Source organism: Rhinolophus ferrumequinum, chromosome 12 (assembly GCF_004115265.2).
Source record: "Rhinolophus ferrumequinum isolate MPI-CBG mRhiFer1 chromosome 12, mRhiFer1_v1.p, whole genome shotgun sequence".
In the NCBI taxonomy this organism is placed as follows: Eukaryota; Metazoa; Chordata; class Mammalia; order Chiroptera; family Rhinolophidae; genus Rhinolophus; species Rhinolophus ferrumequinum.
Window position 1 is genome coordinate 54,969,967 of NC_046295.1, and position 19,075 is coordinate 54,989,041.

The 19,075-nt window shown below is 47.0% G+C and overlaps 1 protein-coding gene across 1 annotated transcript in view; it reads right to left on the reverse strand.

Moving 5' to 3' along the window:
• Positions 1-7,203: 7,203 nt before the first annotated feature.
• Positions 7,204-19,075, reverse strand: part of ANKS6 (ankyrin repeat and sterile alpha motif domain containing 6) — a 44,829-nt gene continuing 32,957 nt past the window's right edge. The window contains exons 13-15 of the mRNA XM_033123841.1: positions 15,360-15,427; positions 12,941-13,057; positions 7,204-7,546 (exon numbers count right to left, since the gene is read on the reverse strand). Of these exons, the coding sequence (XP_032979732.1) occupies positions 7,442-7,546; positions 12,941-13,057; positions 15,360-15,427 (290 nt within the window). The 3' untranslated portion in view covers positions 7,204-7,441. The remainder of the gene's footprint in view (positions 7,547-12,940; positions 13,058-15,359; positions 15,428-19,075) is intronic.

A 19,075-nucleotide genomic window follows, 5' to 3' on the forward strand; every position in this document is an offset into this window, starting at 1 on the left:
CAGACGCTGCAGCAGCACTGGTGCACAGCCTCCAGTTCTAGAACCTTCTTTATGGCTGAAGATCCCCTCCACACATGCACAACCTCACCATTTATAGAGCCCCTGCTCACAGGCTGGGTTCCCGGGAGCAGGCTGAGTGGAGATGAGCTGCAGCACGTGGTTCAAGCACCGGGTTCCAGGTGGACCCGTGGCAGAGAAGGGGACAAGTGGGACTGGGCAGAGGGAGGCTGGTAGCAGAGGCAGGTAAGTGGGAGTCCACAGGGCTGGGAACCCTCGGAGGCAGCAGCAGCTGGAGAAGTCCGGGCAGCAGGTGTCCATGCCAACACAGAAGCTCTTCTGAAAACTCACCTGCCAACTCAAAGGGAGTGCTTTGGATTGTGATGAAGTGGAGACAATTATTTTGCTGACAGAGCTGCAAGCAAGTGAAGTGCGGAAGCTCCACAGCCTGTGGAGACAGGACGTGAGAGCCAGAGAAGCAGCAAGATGGCGGAGCCCACGAAGCTTCCTGGTGCCTCGGAGGAGGTTCCCACCGTCCACAGGGGCGCGCCCTCCCCCCAGACAGGGCAAGGCGGCCCCACCTCACTCGTGAAGCGTTTTCTGAGTGGGGCTCTGGAGACACTGGCTCGAGACTCTCGATCCATCTAGACCCCTCTGATGAAGGGGACAAAAAAGTGTGCGTTTGTGTGTGGGGGAGGGAAAGAGAGGAAGAGGAAGACCCAGGGGTGGTTACACACGTTTCACACTGAAGGCCAGGTCATGGGCTCCCCTTTTCCTTCTTCTTTTAAAATTATGGTAAGATGCATATAACATGAAACTTACTATTTTAACCGTTTTGAAGTGTACGATTCAGTGATATTAAGTACTTCCACAGTGTTGTACAACCATCACCTTATCTAATTCTAGACCATTTTCATCACCCCAAAATGAAATCCTCTAAATCCCCTCCCCATTGAGCAGTGACTCCCCATTTCCCCAATCCCTGGCTTTCTGTACCTATGTATTTTCTTATTCTGTACATCTCAGAAAAGGAGAATCATACAATATGGGGTCTTCTGCGTCTGGCCTCTTTCACTTAGCATAATGTTTTCAAAACCATCTATGTTGTAGCATAGATCAGCACTTCATTATTTTTGTGGCTAAGTAACATTGCATTGTGTGGATGTACCACATCTTGTTTATCTGAATTGTTTCCACCTTTGGCTATTGTGAATAGTGTTGCCATGAATATTTCCTGCAAGTTTTTGTTTGAATACCTATTTTTAATTCTTTTTTGTATATACGCATATGTAGGAGAATTGCTGGGTTATATGATAATTCTCTGTTTAACTTATTGAGGAACTACGCCCCCTCTTTTTTGTACATTTTCATAGACTCATGGGGCTGGAAGGGACCTGAAAAGTGACTTATAACAGTGTCTCTCAGACTTTCGGATTTCACATATTAGTAAAACTAAAACTGCCATCACCACCACCCCCTCTCCCAAAAGTAGTAGAGACTTTCATTAGGACCAAGGCCAACCTTGTAAAATGAATATATTTAGTATCAGGTAAACTCGTTGCCTTGTACTTGTTTTTCTCATCTGACATCCACCATTGGGCCATGTGGGAACCACTTACCTGATCCAATCCTCATCTGAACTCTGAATTCTCCTCTCCAGCTGCCTGGGCTGGACCAGCCTCTGGAGGCCCATCTCGAGTGATGCTCTTCCTTCCAGGTAGCCCTGGTCCCTGGAATATTCTTTCTCGTGGAGAGCTGGCCCTACGCCCACAGCCTCCCCAGTATCTTTGCTCCACCTTCTGGGGCCCCACCAACCTCACTGGCTTCATTCCACCTGCTTCAGGACTGGGACCCACGCCACCTTCTTCTCCCCAAATGCGCTAAAGGACTAAGGACACTGACGTGAGATTCTAATACCAGGAAATGTGGAGATGAGGCATTCCTCTGACTTTCAAGAATTCTTAGAAGAAACAAAGTGAATCTCCAAGCTATTTGTAGTATAAGTGCCTCTTCCCCCACCCTCACCCCCCAAAAAATTGTGAACAGGCCGTACAGGCTATCAAGATTTGTTTGCTTTCTAGTTGGCTGAACTTATACCAATTCAACATTTCTCTCTGTGCTGAGCGGCAGCAAGACAGCATGAAGAAAATGTGGACTCTTCATGAGAATGAGAGGAGAGACCTGCATTCCAACTGACTGTTAACTGGGTGACCTTGGTGAGGTTCATTAATATCTGTGTGCCACAGCCACCGAATCGGTAGAAAGGGAATTTTAAGGCTGCCTCACAGGGTTATTATGAAGGAAGGCCACTTACAGAAACGCCTGGCATACCACAAGGGCTGGCTCCATAAAAGTTATCAGTGGAAGAAATCTGAGCAGCGTTTTATACCTTCAATGAGCAAAATCGAAGTGAGAAGGCAAATTCACCATTATTTAATATACATTTGGCAAAGAAAAATCCTTCAAAGAATCAAGTCCCTATATGGAAATAATTATAAAAAAATGTGTGGGGGTGATAACCATGGAACCCACTCCGCAGGGCGTAAACAAAATGTCATCCTAGTCTCTTACCAAAAGATACAGAGCCCCTGCTGAGGTCTTAGGGTTAAGGCCAAACCCTACCCCAGCCATCTGGAGGGTGGGGACGAGGTCTCCCTAAAGAGGACAGCCATGCCATCTGTCTGTGGGCCCTAGGGAGGGGGCTCCAACAGGAACTGGGAAACCTGGGAAGGACCTTACACTGGTGGGAGTTGGTTCACCCCACAGGGCAGAGGCCCTGAGGAGAGAGCCCCGAGTGGCAGGAAGATGTGGTCTCTGCTTTGGAAGGAAACTGAAGACAAGTGAACTGGGCTTTTGTTCTCTTCCACCAGTGGTGACTCTTTATTTCCCTTCTGTCATGCCCGAGCTTTGGTGAATTATTGCCTAGAGATTGGCTTCTCAGGCGAGGGGCTGAGATTTAAGGCAGGGTCTAATCCCCTCTTAGGCTGCATGTTACAGAGGAGCAAAGCTCCCCTAGGCCAGTGGGGAGCCTGGTAAAACCTCCCACCCCAGGGGAGATGACTCACCACCCAGCTCCCCAGGGAGCAGATTCACCATCTCTGGCCAGTCCTGCAGAATTCAGTATCGACTTTTCAGGGAAAGCATCAGCATTCACCTTACATGTCGAGCAGGTTCCACTGGTTAATAAGTGATTGTCCTGTGTGAAATGGACAAGGACAGATGGGCGTGGCTGGTGCTACACAGTCTGAGCTGCAAAATCTCTCCATGATGGGTCCCAGGCCTGCAAGAGGCACTTTCTTGGAAACACAGGCCAATGTGGACGTCACAGCTGTGCAGCCTGGGCCTGGCTTGCACAGCGGAGTCTTTGAGCAGCTCTAAGGCAACAGCAAACTGGAGGGCTTTCCTGCTTCCCCTCTGCCTGCGGGACCAGCTCCTACGACTGGCTGGAAGGCCTTTCTGCTCCTTTCTGTCCACCTTGCTGGCAGTCCCAGAGTCAGACACAGCTGGAGGGTGGGGATTCAGCACCAACCCTTACATCTTTAGGGCTCCGATGCCAGCAGGGCTGTTTAAGCTGCTGCTACCTCTGCTTCCGGCCTCAGCCACCCAGGCATGAGTAGTACATCGGGGCAGGTGGGAGGGGAGAGGGGATTTCAAATAGGGACCCATCCTGGAGACTTCTCCCATTTGCAGAACTCCACAGGTGTGAAAAGGGCTTCCTCACCTTCCTCTGATACTCAGCACCTTGGGAAGTGCTAGTCCCTTGTAACCAAAAGGGGAACAGAAGCTCCAGGAGCAAAAGAAATATGCCTGATGCTATCCAGTAAGCAGTGGCTGAGCCAAAAACCCATGGGTAGGGCTGACTCTACCATCAGTGCTCTTCCCAGGGTAACAAATTGCTTCTACACAAAAAGAATCAGAAATCAGAAAAACAGGCATCTACTTACCCTTGACAATACTTAATCCACAAATATGCTGCCTGCCTTTGAACACACAGCCCCCAACCTGGGATGCCCTTTCTCTTCCCTGCCACCCCTTCAGACCAGCTCAAGCTCTAGACAAGCCTGAGGCATCACTGACGACATCCTCTCAGCCCTGGACGTCGTACACCCCTTTATTAGAAGACTCCTCACATGGCACTACAACATTGTATTTACGTGCTTGTCTACGCTAAGGTTCTGTAGGTCCCCTGAGGGCAGAGGCAAGTGTTTTCATCTCTGGATCTAAAGCATCAGCCTGCGGCGGGCACAGGGTAGATGCTCAGTAAACGTTTGGTGAATGAAAAACTAAACATTTTCCTAGTACAACTCAGCAGTCTCCATGCAACCGTCTGGCACTGAAGTAAGGCAGCCGGAGCCTCCCCCTGGCCATTGCGGGCAGGCCTTAGCCTCCAGTGCCAGGCAGGACACCATTAAACGGGGAAACAGTGGCCTTTCCCTTGCAGCACGGAGAGTCCTCTGAGCAGGGTCCTGGCCAGGATCCTCTCCCCTCAGTGTCTCACTGCCAAGTAGGCCACCTCTGCAGAAAGCTGCTGGGGAGAGAAGCCATTACCAAAAACCCTGACCCAACGGAAGCCCTTGAGCACCCCCTTGGCCCATGCCCAGGGCAGTGAGGCCTCATGGCTGCCACTGTCCCAGTCAAAGCAAGGTTTCCCTGCTAGTGTCCAAGGAACTCACCTTCCAAGAGCATCAGGAAGAAGCAGTCTGTGATCAAACGTATGGGAAATGCTACAAGCCACAGGCCCCTTCAAGAGGCCCGACACTCACTGCTGTGCTGAGGTTGTCGATGTCCTGCAGCAAAGACGATCACGTAACTGGGTTATAAACCAGCCTGCCAATCCTATTTGATCAGAGCTTTATCCCAATTTCACACATACACCCCTCTTTTTCTTTATTAAAAACGTATTAACATTCAGTGGAACTAGTCTTCCAAGGAACACAGCTGGGGAAATGCTGATGAAGGTCTTCAGGCAAGGGAAACACCACGGAGGGGAACAGCCTCCTGGAGAAAGGGACACATGGGGGGTGCGAAGGGTCACCAGAAAAAGGATCATGGCCCAGAAAGGGTACCAGAGATCTCTCCCTAACCAGCACACAAACTGCCTGGAAGAAAAAGCCTTAGAACCACTTGAGTGCAGCGGAAAAGATGAGAAGCCTCCATTCTGAGCCTTGGGTTTCCCATCTGCAAAACGGGAATCATCAGCCCTGCTCTGTCTCGGGTCATCAGACATCACGGAGGTTTGCATTTGTGGAAAGCTGCTACCAAGCATAGCTCCCAGGTATTGTGGGTGTTCAATCAAACTTACCTAAGTAGAAGCTGCACAAACACCAGGCTTATGGAAAGACCAGGACAACAGAGACAAGCTGGCACAGAACCTCACGGCACGTAACTCCATATATTTCATGGGCAAACAGACCCAGGCCTGTCCATAATCCCTGAAGATGTGAGTACACTATAACAGCAAGAATCCCTGGTGCTTCTAACGCCAGGAGCCTCTAGGAGTCTGTGGGGAAGCCCACCAGATCCATTGAGTCAGCTCTGCTCCTGGGTGTGTAACCGGCATGCGGCTTCACTCCTCCCTGTGTTTCCCCGATGTGCAGATGCCAGCCTCCAGGGGGACAGTGAGGACGGATGACACTGAGGTTAAGCTGTCGCCCACAGTTGGTGTCCAATGACCGTGTCTCCGTAAAGAAGGCTGGGACACAAGAACAAGTATAAAGGCTTCTGTCAGTGATGGCTAACTCAAGGGGAACGTTGGCTTCAGCAGGTGGGAGAGACAAGGGGAGGATGAAGAAGGAACAGCACCCACTGGATTGACAGGCAGAGGGAGAACACGATCAGGCTCTGGGCAATGAGGTAACGACTGCCACTGAAAGCCAGTGGAGCAGGAATGGGTGTCCATGGCTGTAGGAGGGCGAGAAGACAGCTTGCACCTCTCAAGAAGCCAGCACATGGCTGGCAGAGTTCATGGTAAAGAAGAGAATTCTACGAAGGCTGCCGTCTATTGGGTTCATCCCGCAGACCAAGTACTTTATGCACACTGGCTGTAAGCTCCAACTAAGTAACCCATCCCTGGCGACACAGCTGGCCAGCACGGGGCTGGATCTGAACTCTGAGTCGTAGTCTAGAGTGCAAGCTCTTTCCACACCACCATCCTGCCCCTTGAGTCTGGGATCGGATCATCCATTCATGTCTTCTCCTGCCAGCTGAGGTCCTCAAGGGTGGGGACTGGCTCTGGCTCATCTCTGTAATCCCCGGCACCCAGCAAATGACAGAAATGCAGCAAGGGTTGGACGAATTAATGACTTGCTTGGAAACACTTCAGAAAGCTACATTTAAAAGTCAGAGCCCTTCTAATATAACATGGTAGAAAACTACAGGGGCCAATGCGCTTCTGAGGAACATAGCATTAATGGGGTCTAGAAGAAATTCCAAATTCTTTGCCTAGAAAATGTGGGCGCTGAAGTCCTTCCACCGTGTAATATATTAGGGTCTTCTGCTCCCACTGAAGTGCAGAAAGCCCTGCAGTGATAAGGGATGAGCTGTGTGGAGCATCACAGCATCATCTTGCCCAACCACAGACAAGGAAACTGACGGCCAGAAAAGAGAAGCGATCCTGCAAGATCACACAATGAGCCTCCTCTTTTTTCCTACATAAAAGGCTGCCTTTGCGATGAAGAAAAATGCATTCAACATACGACATCCTGCATACCTGTTGTATGGGGTGTGCAGTAGGTGCAGTGAAGTGCTAGAGCAGAGTTATATACAAATCAGTAAGGGAGCCCAGGGGCTAGAGGGGTGGGTTCTGCGTAAGGGCCTCAAGAGGCTTCATTTGATAGGTGACTGGCATGGGGAAGGACAAGTCAGAAGTTTTAAGGGAAGATGTGGCAGAGGAGGCTAATCTGGCAAAACATGCACTCCCCAACTAAGTGTAGAGGTGTTGCTGTGAGCTCCTCCTTGAACAAAGACTACCCTTCCCAGGGCCCTCTGTATCCAGTGCGGCCATGTGACTACTGACCAATGGAATATGAGCAGTTAAGAGCAAGGCAGTTAAGAAATGGCTGTGTCTTCTTCACCATCCCTTTCCCCTTCTGCCACCCAGAAGCAAGGACTCTGAGGCCCTGGGAATGGCAGAGCCACAGGTAAAAGGAGCTGGGTCCCCAATCACTGTGTGAAACCACCTGCCAAGCAGAAGCAGCCATACTGGACTTTATGAGAGAATAAGTCTCTACTGTGTTGGAGTTTGTTACAGCAACGAACTCCACCAACTACTACAGCAGGGTAGAGAAGACGGGGGTTCCAGGCAGAGGGAACCACGTGACCAAGGCACAGCGGTGTGACAAAGCATGGTGTGTGTCAGGGAACCCGGAAGAGCGGAACCCGGAAGGCTGTGTGAAGGCAGTACTGAGATTCAAACAGCTCACACCGGTGATCCCCGGAGGGAGGGTCATGCACAGGGATTATTTCCAGGGGCCCTGGTGTTGCTGGCGCTGCTCTCAAAGGAAGAATGGAAGTTGTGAATGGTTTCCTGTAAAATTTGTCTCTCACGTCCCTGTGGAGGAAATTGAAAACAGACACAGAAAGTCTTGTTAAATCTCTTAACCATTAATTCAATTGACACAGTGTTGTTAACGCTCAACTCATACTTGAAAAACCCATGGGCGTCTTGGGGAAAATAAATTACCTAATTGAGAGAGTACCAAGTTTAATAAAAACACTCTGAGTCAGGCTCTCCCCCAGCACCCACAACCACAGTGTGCCAAGGGCTGCAGAGGCCCCCGAGATACCAGGAGCCGGTCCCCTGGGCGAGGCTGGACGGTAGGGCCCAGGAAGCAGGACTGACTTGCCCCAGGTCACGCAGCCTGTAACGGGGGTCTCCTCCCCTGCCTCACTCTGTGAGTCTTTCCAGCCCTCGGATTTCCAGGGAATTCAGTGGGAGCCAAACTTCTTTCTGCTACGAGGGAGAATTTGAACAGCCTTACGCCCCCTTGCCCAAAAGAAGTCAAGAGTCCTCCTCACCGTGACTCACTTCTCACCCCAGCCCTGCAAGATCTCCCCACCCTTGCCCCTTGCACACACATTTTGAGACAGGAAAAGAGAGGGGATATGGATGTTTCTTTAAGCCCCGAGAACATCTTCACTGAATACCTTAGCAGTGATACGCAGAAGTTAAGAACAGAGACTAGAATAAAACAGCCTGGGTTCAAATCCCTTTTACTAGCTGGGTGACCTTGAGCAAGATACTTCATCTCTTTGGGCCTTGATTTCCTCATCTATAAAATGGGGATAATAGTACTTCAAATGGTTGCTGCTGACATTAGACCCTGTGTGGGCAGCAGGAGGCCTACAGGTCCTGCCCTCAAAAGGCAGCAGTGTGGATTAAATATACATACATATAAATATATATATATATATATACACACACACACACACACACACACACATAAACATAAACATATATATACATATTTTAAACATATATTTTTAAAAACAACAAATAAGTGTGGTCAAAATGTAAAGCAAATTAAAAATGAATAATCTCTGTTCTCTGCCAGGAGTGAAAGAAAAAGAAAAAGTCCAGTGAATGCGCCCAGACTTCAAACTCTCTCTTTCATCTCATGAACTACCCACCCCCTGAGGAGTCCCTCTCCAGACTCCCAGGCAGAGACCACGGGCCCTCACGTGGCCTCCCCGACACCTGAGCAGGCAGTGAGAGTCTCCCTTCAGGCCAGTCCTCCCAGGACATTTTCAATAAGCTGGACAAATGCTGTCAGGATTCCATCCGCACAAACCAAGGCTGTGGGGCAGAGGACAGAACAGCGGGTGTCGTGTCCCCACTCCACCTCTCACTAGTGGGGTGTCTCAGCCATGACCCCCTGCTCCTGAGTGCCCATGCCTGTGAAATGCGGATAATGCCACATGCTGGGGCTCTGGTGAGGCTCAACCTGAGATAATGAATGAGGTGACGCTGTGCGAACTGCAGACGGTGAAAACATAAAGAGGAGGGGTGACACCGCCGCCTTAGCCTTAGTTGCCTGAGAACTGAGGACAGGCCCAGCCCGGGTCCCAGCACTCTCCGCCTCCTAACCTTAGGAGGAAGCCACGGATGATGACAACCACAACCGCTCCCGCATCCACAACCGATTGATTGAACATGATAATGGTAACTGCCCTTTAAAAACCTGAGTTTCAAAGGACCTGCCTCATAATTCTCCAAAGGGAAAAGGCAAAAGGCCATTACAAGTAGAAAAAAGTGTTTGGTCTAGCTAGTCGTTAAAGAAATGCAAATGAAAATAGACGCATTTTTTTCCTTCGCCTATCTAATTAATAAAAATTAAAAAAACAAACCAAACTCTCACACCTACAGCTGCTGGGGATGTTCACTGGCTCTCTCTGGAAAGTTATTCAGGCAGCGATAACAAATACCTGGAATCAGACTCTCTGACGCTGTAATTCCACTTTTAGACATCTATTCTGAGCAGATAACCAAAAGGCCTTACACACAAAACTGCCCATTGCAACACTAGTTATCGAAACTTCGGATATCTACATATCCAATAAGTAGGAATTAAAGAAAATAAGTTTAGTACATCCATGCAAATTTATTATATTATAAAGAGTTCTTAATGACATGGGTAACTGCGTATATTTAATGTTAAACGAAGAAAGTAGAATTGAACTTATAGATCCAAATATACCTCAACCACATAAAGAGAAACATTTGGCACAAAACACTGCAGAGTGATCCTCCCAAAGGTGAAACGCATTGGCCTCTGGGTGGTTAGATTGAGGTTTCTTTAAAAATTGACCTTTTTGGCATTGTGCAAATTTAGTAAAATGAATATGTACTGCTATGATAACCATAACTAATTGGGAACAGAAAGGATCAGTGGCTTAGGACCAACTAAAGGTGAAACTCAGGTCATCATTTCTGGGAACCTTCTCCAACATATATAAAACTGTGTGAAACTAACAAAGTAATAAGCAGACTTGCATACATATCACAACTTGAATACTACAATGGTTTATGCAAAAGTTACATGGCTTGCAAGCTGAGGGTCCACAGTGCTTTACTGATTTTTTTTTTTTATGGTTAAGCCAGGTTTTCAATGATTGTTTTTTTTTTTTTAATTTAGGCTAAAATGTTCAAACTTTTTTTGATTGTGAAAGAAATATGCTTTATATCACAACCCTGTTACACATAAATATATGAAACAAATTTGACCCTTCCTATCGGCAAAGAATGTTGATATTTTCTACTCTATTCTGTTTTAAAATGGTGCTTGGGAGCCACTAAAGTGATTCCACAACCCTCCAGCATGCTGTAGACCAGAGCCAAAAAGACAGTGAGCAAGGAAAGCTGGGCATCCCTTCTCTCACATGTCCGCCTGGGTTCTCAAATGTGTCCAGAGCATTTGAGCCACAACGGGCACTCTCTTGGCCAAGGTTGTGTTGCAGAAGAAAAAGGATGAATGTTCGAAGGGAAAGCACATGCCCTGTAGCAGTCAAGGCAGGAGCCCCTGCAGCTGGGGTTCGGCAGGTCCGGCCCAGAGCAGCCGAGGCCCAGGGCATCCAAAGGGCTCCTGGAAGCCACCCTCCGCCTGAGGATTTCCTCGCTCGTTGGAACCTGGGTAGTGCAGCAGCAGATGAACTTGGTTTTGTAATATTAAACTTCTCCCAGTCATGCCTTGGCTCTACGACACACGATGGGGCATGGTCCTCACTTCCACAGGACTTTGTCTGGGACTGTTTGCCCTCGAATACCATGGCCTTTCTTTCTCCAGTGATTAGTTCAGACCCGCTCCTCCCCCTTGTACCTATCCCCAGTGGCATGGCCTGACTTTGCAGGGTACGTGCCTGTGGGAAGGACATGCATGAAATTAACCAGTTCCCACGGCCTGGCATGTCAGAAGCACCTGGGTCTCTTGGATGGGAGCTGGTCAGCTGGGGCCTCCACAAGGAAGACCCCTGCTATGGACTGAATGTTTATGTCCCCCACCTCCAGATTCACATGCTGAAACCCTGCCCCCAATGTGATGGTGTTTGGGAGGTGACTATGTTTACATGACGTATGAGGGCAGGGATTAGTGCCCTATAAGAAGAGACAGGAGAGAGCTTGCTTCTCTCTGTTCTCTGGCATGTGAGGAGACAAGACAAGTCAGCAGTGCGCAGCTTAGAAGAGAACCCAAACCGGCACGCACCATGCTGGCATCCTGATCTTGGACTGCCGGCCTCCAGACTGCAGGAAGTGGATTTCTGTTGTTTACAAGCCAGCCAGCCAATGGTACTTTGTTATGCAGCCCAAACTGCCTAAGACAACCATGGATAGCTGTCACTTCTGCGTCTCTACATGGGGCCCTGTTTAGCATAGGATGTTACAGAAATACGTAGAGTAGGGGGGTGATGAATTTCAGAGAAAATGAAAAATCGTTCCAGTCTATACAAGCTTTAAGAAAAATGCTCTCCTTTGGATCCCAGCTTCTCGAGATGCCACATCGTCCACTCTGATGATTCCAGTTAATTTTCCTAAGATTTTCAAACCAGCCCAGCCTGTCTTCCTTTAGAGATCCTGGGCCAAGGAGGCCATGGCCACCAGGGGCAGAGGGAGGGTTCTGGAAGCATTAGTAGTTACCGTCTACCAACCCAGGCTCTAGGGACACCCAGTTCCTCTACCCTCTCATGCTTCCACGGTCCTCACTGGCTCTACATCCAGAACCTTTCCTGTGGAAGCGCGGCTTTCCCCATCTCCATCCTCTCCTTGGCTCACACTTCTGGCCTCTGGAGGGTAGGAGGAAGAAGGGTCCTGTACCTCCTTAGCCAAAGGATCAACTGAGCCCATTAACTGAGGAAATGTATGTGAATGATAAAATGCTACATGAATATTTATTTGCTGTCGATGCTACAAATCTGTTCAATATTTCTGTACATACCTAGCAATATACAGAAAGAACCGTAATACCGGTCACACTCTCTGACATAACCTTGTATTGTGGAACACAGTCTGAAGAACAAAACCCGGGAAGAAAAAGGAAAGAGGCAGCCATGCCCACTACAGCAGTATTTACAATGGCAAAATCCCAGACAGGGTGCTATTGCTCAACAAGTGGGGAGCTGTTAGGTAAAGTGTGAAAAAGCAACAAATAAGCAAGTAGTACCCACTGTTGGAACGAGAGACAGAAAAATCCAGCCCATATTAGGGAAAAAGGCAGAGAAGGCAAAGAAGTGTGAATAGCCCGATACACTGGACGACTAATGTTTGCAGAATGAGTGTGATTTGCTTTTCCGTGTGTTTTGCTTGTTTGTTTTTTTTGCCCATGTGTGCCTTTGGGTACATGGGGGTGAGAGGGGATTACCATTCTTCAGCTTTAAAGCTGATGAAACAGAAATTTAACATTAGACAAAAATGCAGGATGCCAACAATAACAACACTGATTGACGGGTCTCTGTGTGCCAGGAGCTCTACGAGGCATTTTAGTCCTGGTTACAATGCCACCACCCACGCCCTGCACACGAGGCAAGTGAGGCTCAGAGAGGTGCATGATTTGCCCGTGGTAACACAGCGAGTAAGTGGAGGTGCTGCAATTCAAACGAAGGTCGCCATGACCGCAGGATATGTCTTAACCAATGGTTCTGCTTCCATTGCGTCTGGAGGCAGATACCCAGCCCTGGGGGTTGATATTACTGGAGGGAATATTTTAGCTGAATCTAAGGAGAAACAACCTTATAGGAAGAGAGATCTGGAAAAGGAACAGGCCACACTGGGAGGTGGAGAGCAATGACTGGGCCACGAGAAGTGTGCAAGTGGGGTCAGCCTCTGCTAGATATGCCGGAGAACATGAAATTAGACCCCAAAGGTCCTGAGGAATACCAAGGGCCTAAGATCCCAGCGAGGCTCTCAGCGGTTTGAAACAGAAAACAAACAAACAAAAAAGACTGAGAACAATACCTTGCCTGCGTTCAGTTCCGAAATCGCTGCCAGAATCTGCTGCCTGGATCCATCTGTCTTAATACCCAGCTCCTTCAGGTCACCATCGGTAAGTGTGAGGAAGGCCTCCATATCCACCTGGGGAGAAAGAAGCAGGACTCGCTGCCATCGGTTTTTTTTGCCATCGGAAAAATGCCACACCTATTTTTCCCCAACCACAAGAGAAATATCATGATTATGAGCTATTAGTGCTTATTAGTAGTGAATTAATTAGGACTTACTAGTTCTGATTCCTGCTTTATGCTGAAAGTTTAGTGGAAGATATCATAAAGAACTAACTCTCCTCAGCGCTAGCCCTGGGATTTCAGGATAGGTGTATCTTAGAAAGATACCCCGAAAATGAAACAAGGAAGGAAAGTCTCCAAGGCAGCATCTGGGCGGCTAGAGTGGGTAAAAATCCAAGTCCTGCTGTTAGAAAGTGAATTCCAGTTTTGCTGCTCTTTTAACAATATTGGCTACTGCACAGAAAATGTGGGTAGATGGCGGTACTCACCACGTTTCCCCCCAGAAGACAAGAGAGATGCAGACTGTGGAAAGACAGATGAAAAAATAAAACAAGCAGAAGCAATACGGAAAGAAGGGCCACGGAGAACCGAGGTGGAGCAGGGCTCACAATAAGGGTATCTCAAAGCCACACAGCCCTTGGTTTCTACGGGAAAAACCCTAACATTTCTGTCCTTCCTGCCTGTGCCCCAAATACCCTACGTGCCATCCTTCCTTCTCTCATTTAATAGTCATTTTACTTTCCTGGATTAAAAAAACAATTCTTGAACCAGGTTTGAGTCAGTGGGGAAGGGTCTGCTCCCTTTTCCACCCCTAAGCGTCCTGTAAGACGCAGGCATCCCCCACCTTTCCGACAACAATTAGCTCCTCTCGAACTTTACAGCTCACAAGGTGCTGAGGGGCTGAATCAAAGAGTGGCGTGGTTTTGGCTGAAACCCGTGTGTCCTGGTCTCACAGGACACTCCCTTTCCCCCACCATCCCAGACCCCTGGCAGAGACCCCCACACCCAGTCCCCACTGCCAGCCCCTGAGAAGGCACAGAACATTAATAACACAGAAGCAAGCAGCCGTCAGCACACAGAAAAGATTTTCTTGATGATGAGAAAAATCACTGCTCAAATTTAAAATGCCAAGGAGGCAGGAAGGATAGGGCAGAAAAGCAAATCGAGGAAGAAAGCCACGGCATCCCACTCTGCTTCTTGAATCAAAACACAAACTCAGTTGCATCTCAAGCTTATCGGGGACAATGAGTGACACTCGTGATTGCTACTGTATCCATGCCAGTTGTCCTGTACTAAACTAGGCAACAGAATGTTCTAAAACCAGTGATTATATCCTAGTGGCTCGTGGGCTGCCGAGGAATTTTATTTGGCCAAAACGGGAATTTTTTTAAACAGCCTATGGAGATGTAATTCACCTACCATACAATTCATCCATTTAAAGTATACAATTCAGTGATTTTCAGTACAGAGTTGTGCAACCATCATCACCACACTCAATTTTAGAACATTTTCATCCCCATTAGCAATCACTCCCCATTCTCTCCTCCCCATATTCCCTGGCAACCACTAATCTACTTTCTGTCTCTACAGATTTGCCTATTCTGGACATCTCATATAAATGGAATCATACCATATGTGGCCTTTTGTGTCTGGCTTCTTTCACTAAGCATCAAGTTTTCAAGGTTCATCCACATTGTAGTACAGATCAGTACTTCATTCCTTTTCTATGGACAAATTATATTTCATTGTATAAAGACAACACATTTTACTTATCCATTCATCAATTGATGGCCATTTGGGTTATTTCTACATTTTGGCTATTATGAATAATGCTGCTATGAACTTCTGCGTACAAGTTTTTGTGTGGACATATGTTTTCAATTCTCTTGGGTGTATGCCTACCTAGAAGTGGAATTGTTGGGTCATATGGTAACTGTATGTTTAACACTTGGAGAACTGGGAAACGCAGAATAACAATATTTTAAATATGTGATTGTGAGTGCTTTTAAGCAAATAGGGATGTTCTCAGATTAACACAGACTCCTATTCCAGATATTTTATTAGGATTTGCTTTTGACCTGCTTTAAACCTAAAAGCCTACCCGTCAATCCCCTCTGGCAAGCGTATGCAGGACAGACACAAACTTTATGAGCAGAGCAGTGCTCAAAATTACAAAATTCTATTACAACAAGCCATAAGGTCCCCAGGATTTCACTGTAATGAACTGAACTAAATGTGCTGAACACGAATTCTATTTCTTCAGCTGTCTCACTGAAAAAGATCAATCTAGGCCGGCAGAATGAAAAGCTACATATTTAGACAATTTTTTTTTTTACACTAAAATTTAAACCGACACTCAAAAAGAACATCCTTACCTCTTGCTCCTCAAAAATGGGCTGATATTTCTCAAGTGACAATTTCTTAAGGATTCCAGTCAGTTCATCTTCGAGCGGGAAAGATATGGAAAAACACAATTTAGAATTTGGTAAATATATCAAAAGAGTGATCTTCAATCTTTCATAAAGCAGCGGTAATCTCTTTTCAAATGAAATTCTACAAGAAAGCCCAACACAGAAAGCAGATCTAGCTGCGAGCCTGCGTTTGGAGCTGGAGGCCACACTCTTCCCCTCCGGGCTGGCCCTGGGCATCAACCAAAGCCCCAAAGGGAGCTGTGCAGACAGAAAACAGCGCTGCTCACGGCCAGGCTGAGTCTCCAACAGCTGCAACCACCAAGTTCTCGGAGTTCTGGCTGCTGAGACTAAGACTCCGCCTTCTATCCAGAACAGTTTTCAATTATGATTCCTTGACCGCTGGTTGCTACACCTGCAGTAAATGCTAATGCCAGCAAGTCCTCAGCTAGTCAGAGGAGGAACTTCAGAGAACTGGCTGGTGGGCTAGAGACCAGAGGCAGGATTTGTTCTGGTACAAGTGTGTGGAGACTGTGAGCTTCCCGAAGGAAGGACATCTTAGTGGAGCAGCGGAGCCCAAGGGGCAGAGACCAGGAGAAAAGAGAAGATTCTGGGTATCAAGATATCAAAGCAGGGCGAGTAAAGAAAGGAAACCAGACCAGCGCCTGGGGAGCTTGAAGGAGTATTTATTCACACGTTCAGTAAGAATAAAAGCAGGAGGCGCTGCTTTTATCCGGGGGACTCAACAGGGACCAAAAACAGACAACAAGCAGGTTGACAGGCCAAAGGCAGCGAGGAAGAACACAGAGGCATGGGAGGGGCTGACGGTGGGTGGGAGGAGGCCGTTTTACAGATGGCGGTCAGGGAAGGCCTCTTTTGTAAGGTGACGGCTGAGCACTATGTGAAGCAGCGAGATGTGCAGGTATCAAGGGAAAAGCACCAAGTAGCATCACGCAGAGAGAATAGTAAGTGCAAAGGTCCCGGGGCAGTGGGCGCAGAGCACAGAAGAGTGGACTGGAGGGTAGGAGGCCAGCATTCCTGCTTTTATTCACTCATGCAACAGTGGCTACCACATGCTGGGAATGCAAGGATGGCAAGGTCCCTGATGTGAAGCGGCTCCGTGTGGCTGCGGAGTCATAATGAAGAGGTCAAGAGCTGATGCACGTTGCTCACCCTCAGGCACCCTGTACGTGGCTGACCCATTTGCTCTTTACAACAACCCTATGAGGTAGACCCTGTTATTACTGTCATTATTTACAGATGAGAAAGGGAGGCATGGAAAGATTGGGTACCATATCTTGAGTGGGTCATACTGCCAGTCTACGGCAGAGCTGGGATTCAAACCTGTGGGTCTGGCTACCGGGTCTGTGTTACTCCTCCCGCTCTGCCACTTCTCCCATGGGTGGTGAGTTCTATGATGATGGGCATGAACAAGGGGATCTGGGGTCGGAGAGGACAGCTGACCCAAGCCAGGGGACTGGAGAAGCCCTCACGGAAGATCTGCTACTGAGCTAGGATGTACGAGGTGAATCGAGTTCCAACCCAGACATAATCCACTGTAGTTTGGTGACACCAAACCTGTGCTGCAGCTGCTCCTTCCCCATGCCAGCTCCCTCCACAGTGAGGTGCTGGTAAATGTTTAACAGCTGGCTCTTGAGGGAAAATGTATGCATGTGTATGTAGGTACATATGTTTACTGCAGGTCTTACTGGAATAAAGAGTATGTAACACACAATTGACATAATAATAAATTATACAATACTCTGTTAGCAATGCCAATAGCCAATGTTTTCATTACATTTCAGGCACCTCACTGAATTCTTTCATTGATTTTTGCCCTACTCTTGTACTCAGAAACAATGAGTGTAGTTCCAACATGAAGGTTGGTGAACAGTTGTTCTGTTTTCATGAACATGTAAGATGAAATGAAACGATGAAGATGTGCGCTAGAACTTCAGGTGAACAAGTGCTGAATAAGATAATGGTTTACAAATCTTCGAATTCGAAGAATATTTTCTCAAATTTTTGTGTGCTATTCACAATATAATGGCTACAGGCATGACACTTTTACATTTAACCTGCATAATCACCATTTTGCCCATCACTGTCTAGATTATGTCTAGATGATCTATGAAACAATAAATCAAGTCCTGACTGACTGCTGGTGTTTGCTGATTTCTAAGGTGTAAATACCCCCATCATAGCCGATTTCAACCTACCAAGGTATGTTCCTGAAAGTGGAATTGGGAAGAGATGCACAGGAGTAACATGTCATTATATAATATTGCCACCGTATAGGTAAAACAATATAAATAATCTCAAGAGCATAGATATCAGTAAAATGCACTAAAACCCAGCAAATAATTTTCTTTGAAGTACTACGTATCTTTATATTTAATATAATTAATTTAATTATAAGTTCATGTAATTTGTTTTAAATTTTATTTATTTGTTTATTTATTTATTTATTTATTAAAGTTAATTGGGGGACAATTGTTAGTAAAGTTACATAAGTTTCACGTGTACAAGTCTGTAATACATCATCTATATATCATCTATATATTGTGTGTTCACCACGCAGAGTCAGTTCTCCTTCCATCATCAAATGGAAGGAGAACTTTTTACCCTCATCTACCACTCCCCTCCCCCCTTAACCTCTGGTCTGTGTCTAAACTATTCTGTGTCTATGAGTTTTTGTTTCTTCATTTGTTTGTTTTGCTCCTTTGCTGTTTTCAGTTTTATGTACCAAAATTAACTCAAAATGGATCTAAGACCTAAACATAAGACCTGAAACAATAAACTACATAGATGAAAACATAGGTACGTACTAAACTTATGGACCTTGGGTTCAAAGAGGATTTTATGAATTTGACTTCAAAGACAAGGGAAGTAAAAGCTAAAATAAATCAATGGGACTATATCAAAGTAAAAAGCTTCTGCACAGCAAAAGAACCATCAACAAAACAAAGAGGCAACCAACTGAATAGGAGAAGATTTTTGCAAACAACGCGTCTGATAAGGGGCTAATATCCAAAATATATAAGGAACTCATACAACTCAACACCAAAAATAAAGCAAACAATCCAATTAAAAAATGGGCAGAGGACCTGAACAGACATTTCTCCAAAGAGGACATACAAATGGCCAACAGGCACATGAAAAAATGCTCAGCATCACTAATCATCAGAGAAATGCAAATAAAAATCACAAGAAATTTGTTTTGTGTTTTTCCTTTTTTGTCTTCTAATTTTTTAATATTTGGTTGTTGTTACAATTTGACTTTTAATAGCTGTGTTTAATCCCCAGCTCATCATTTTCTCTAAGTTTGGCAATCAGCTCTGGCTCACCACGGCCCCATCTCCTCTCAGCCCTGGTGGCCCAGCCCGAGGGCCGCTCTTCAGTGGAGCCTGCCACGGTACTCTGTACTTTGCTGGTCACACAGGTTTCAGCCCATCTACTGTTACGATCCTTTACTGTAATTACGCTGAATGCATCTGACTCCCCTGGCTGACTATGAGTTACCTTCACACCCAGCACAGGTGGTGGTACCCAGTGCGCCTGCCCCAGAAACCTGCATGGGAGGAATGAGGCTTCAGGTTCCGTCACAGGCCTCACGGCTCCCAGCAGGAGGAGTCTCGAGAGAGGGACACAGGTGTAAAGATGGGCAGCGCAGAGGCCTGCAC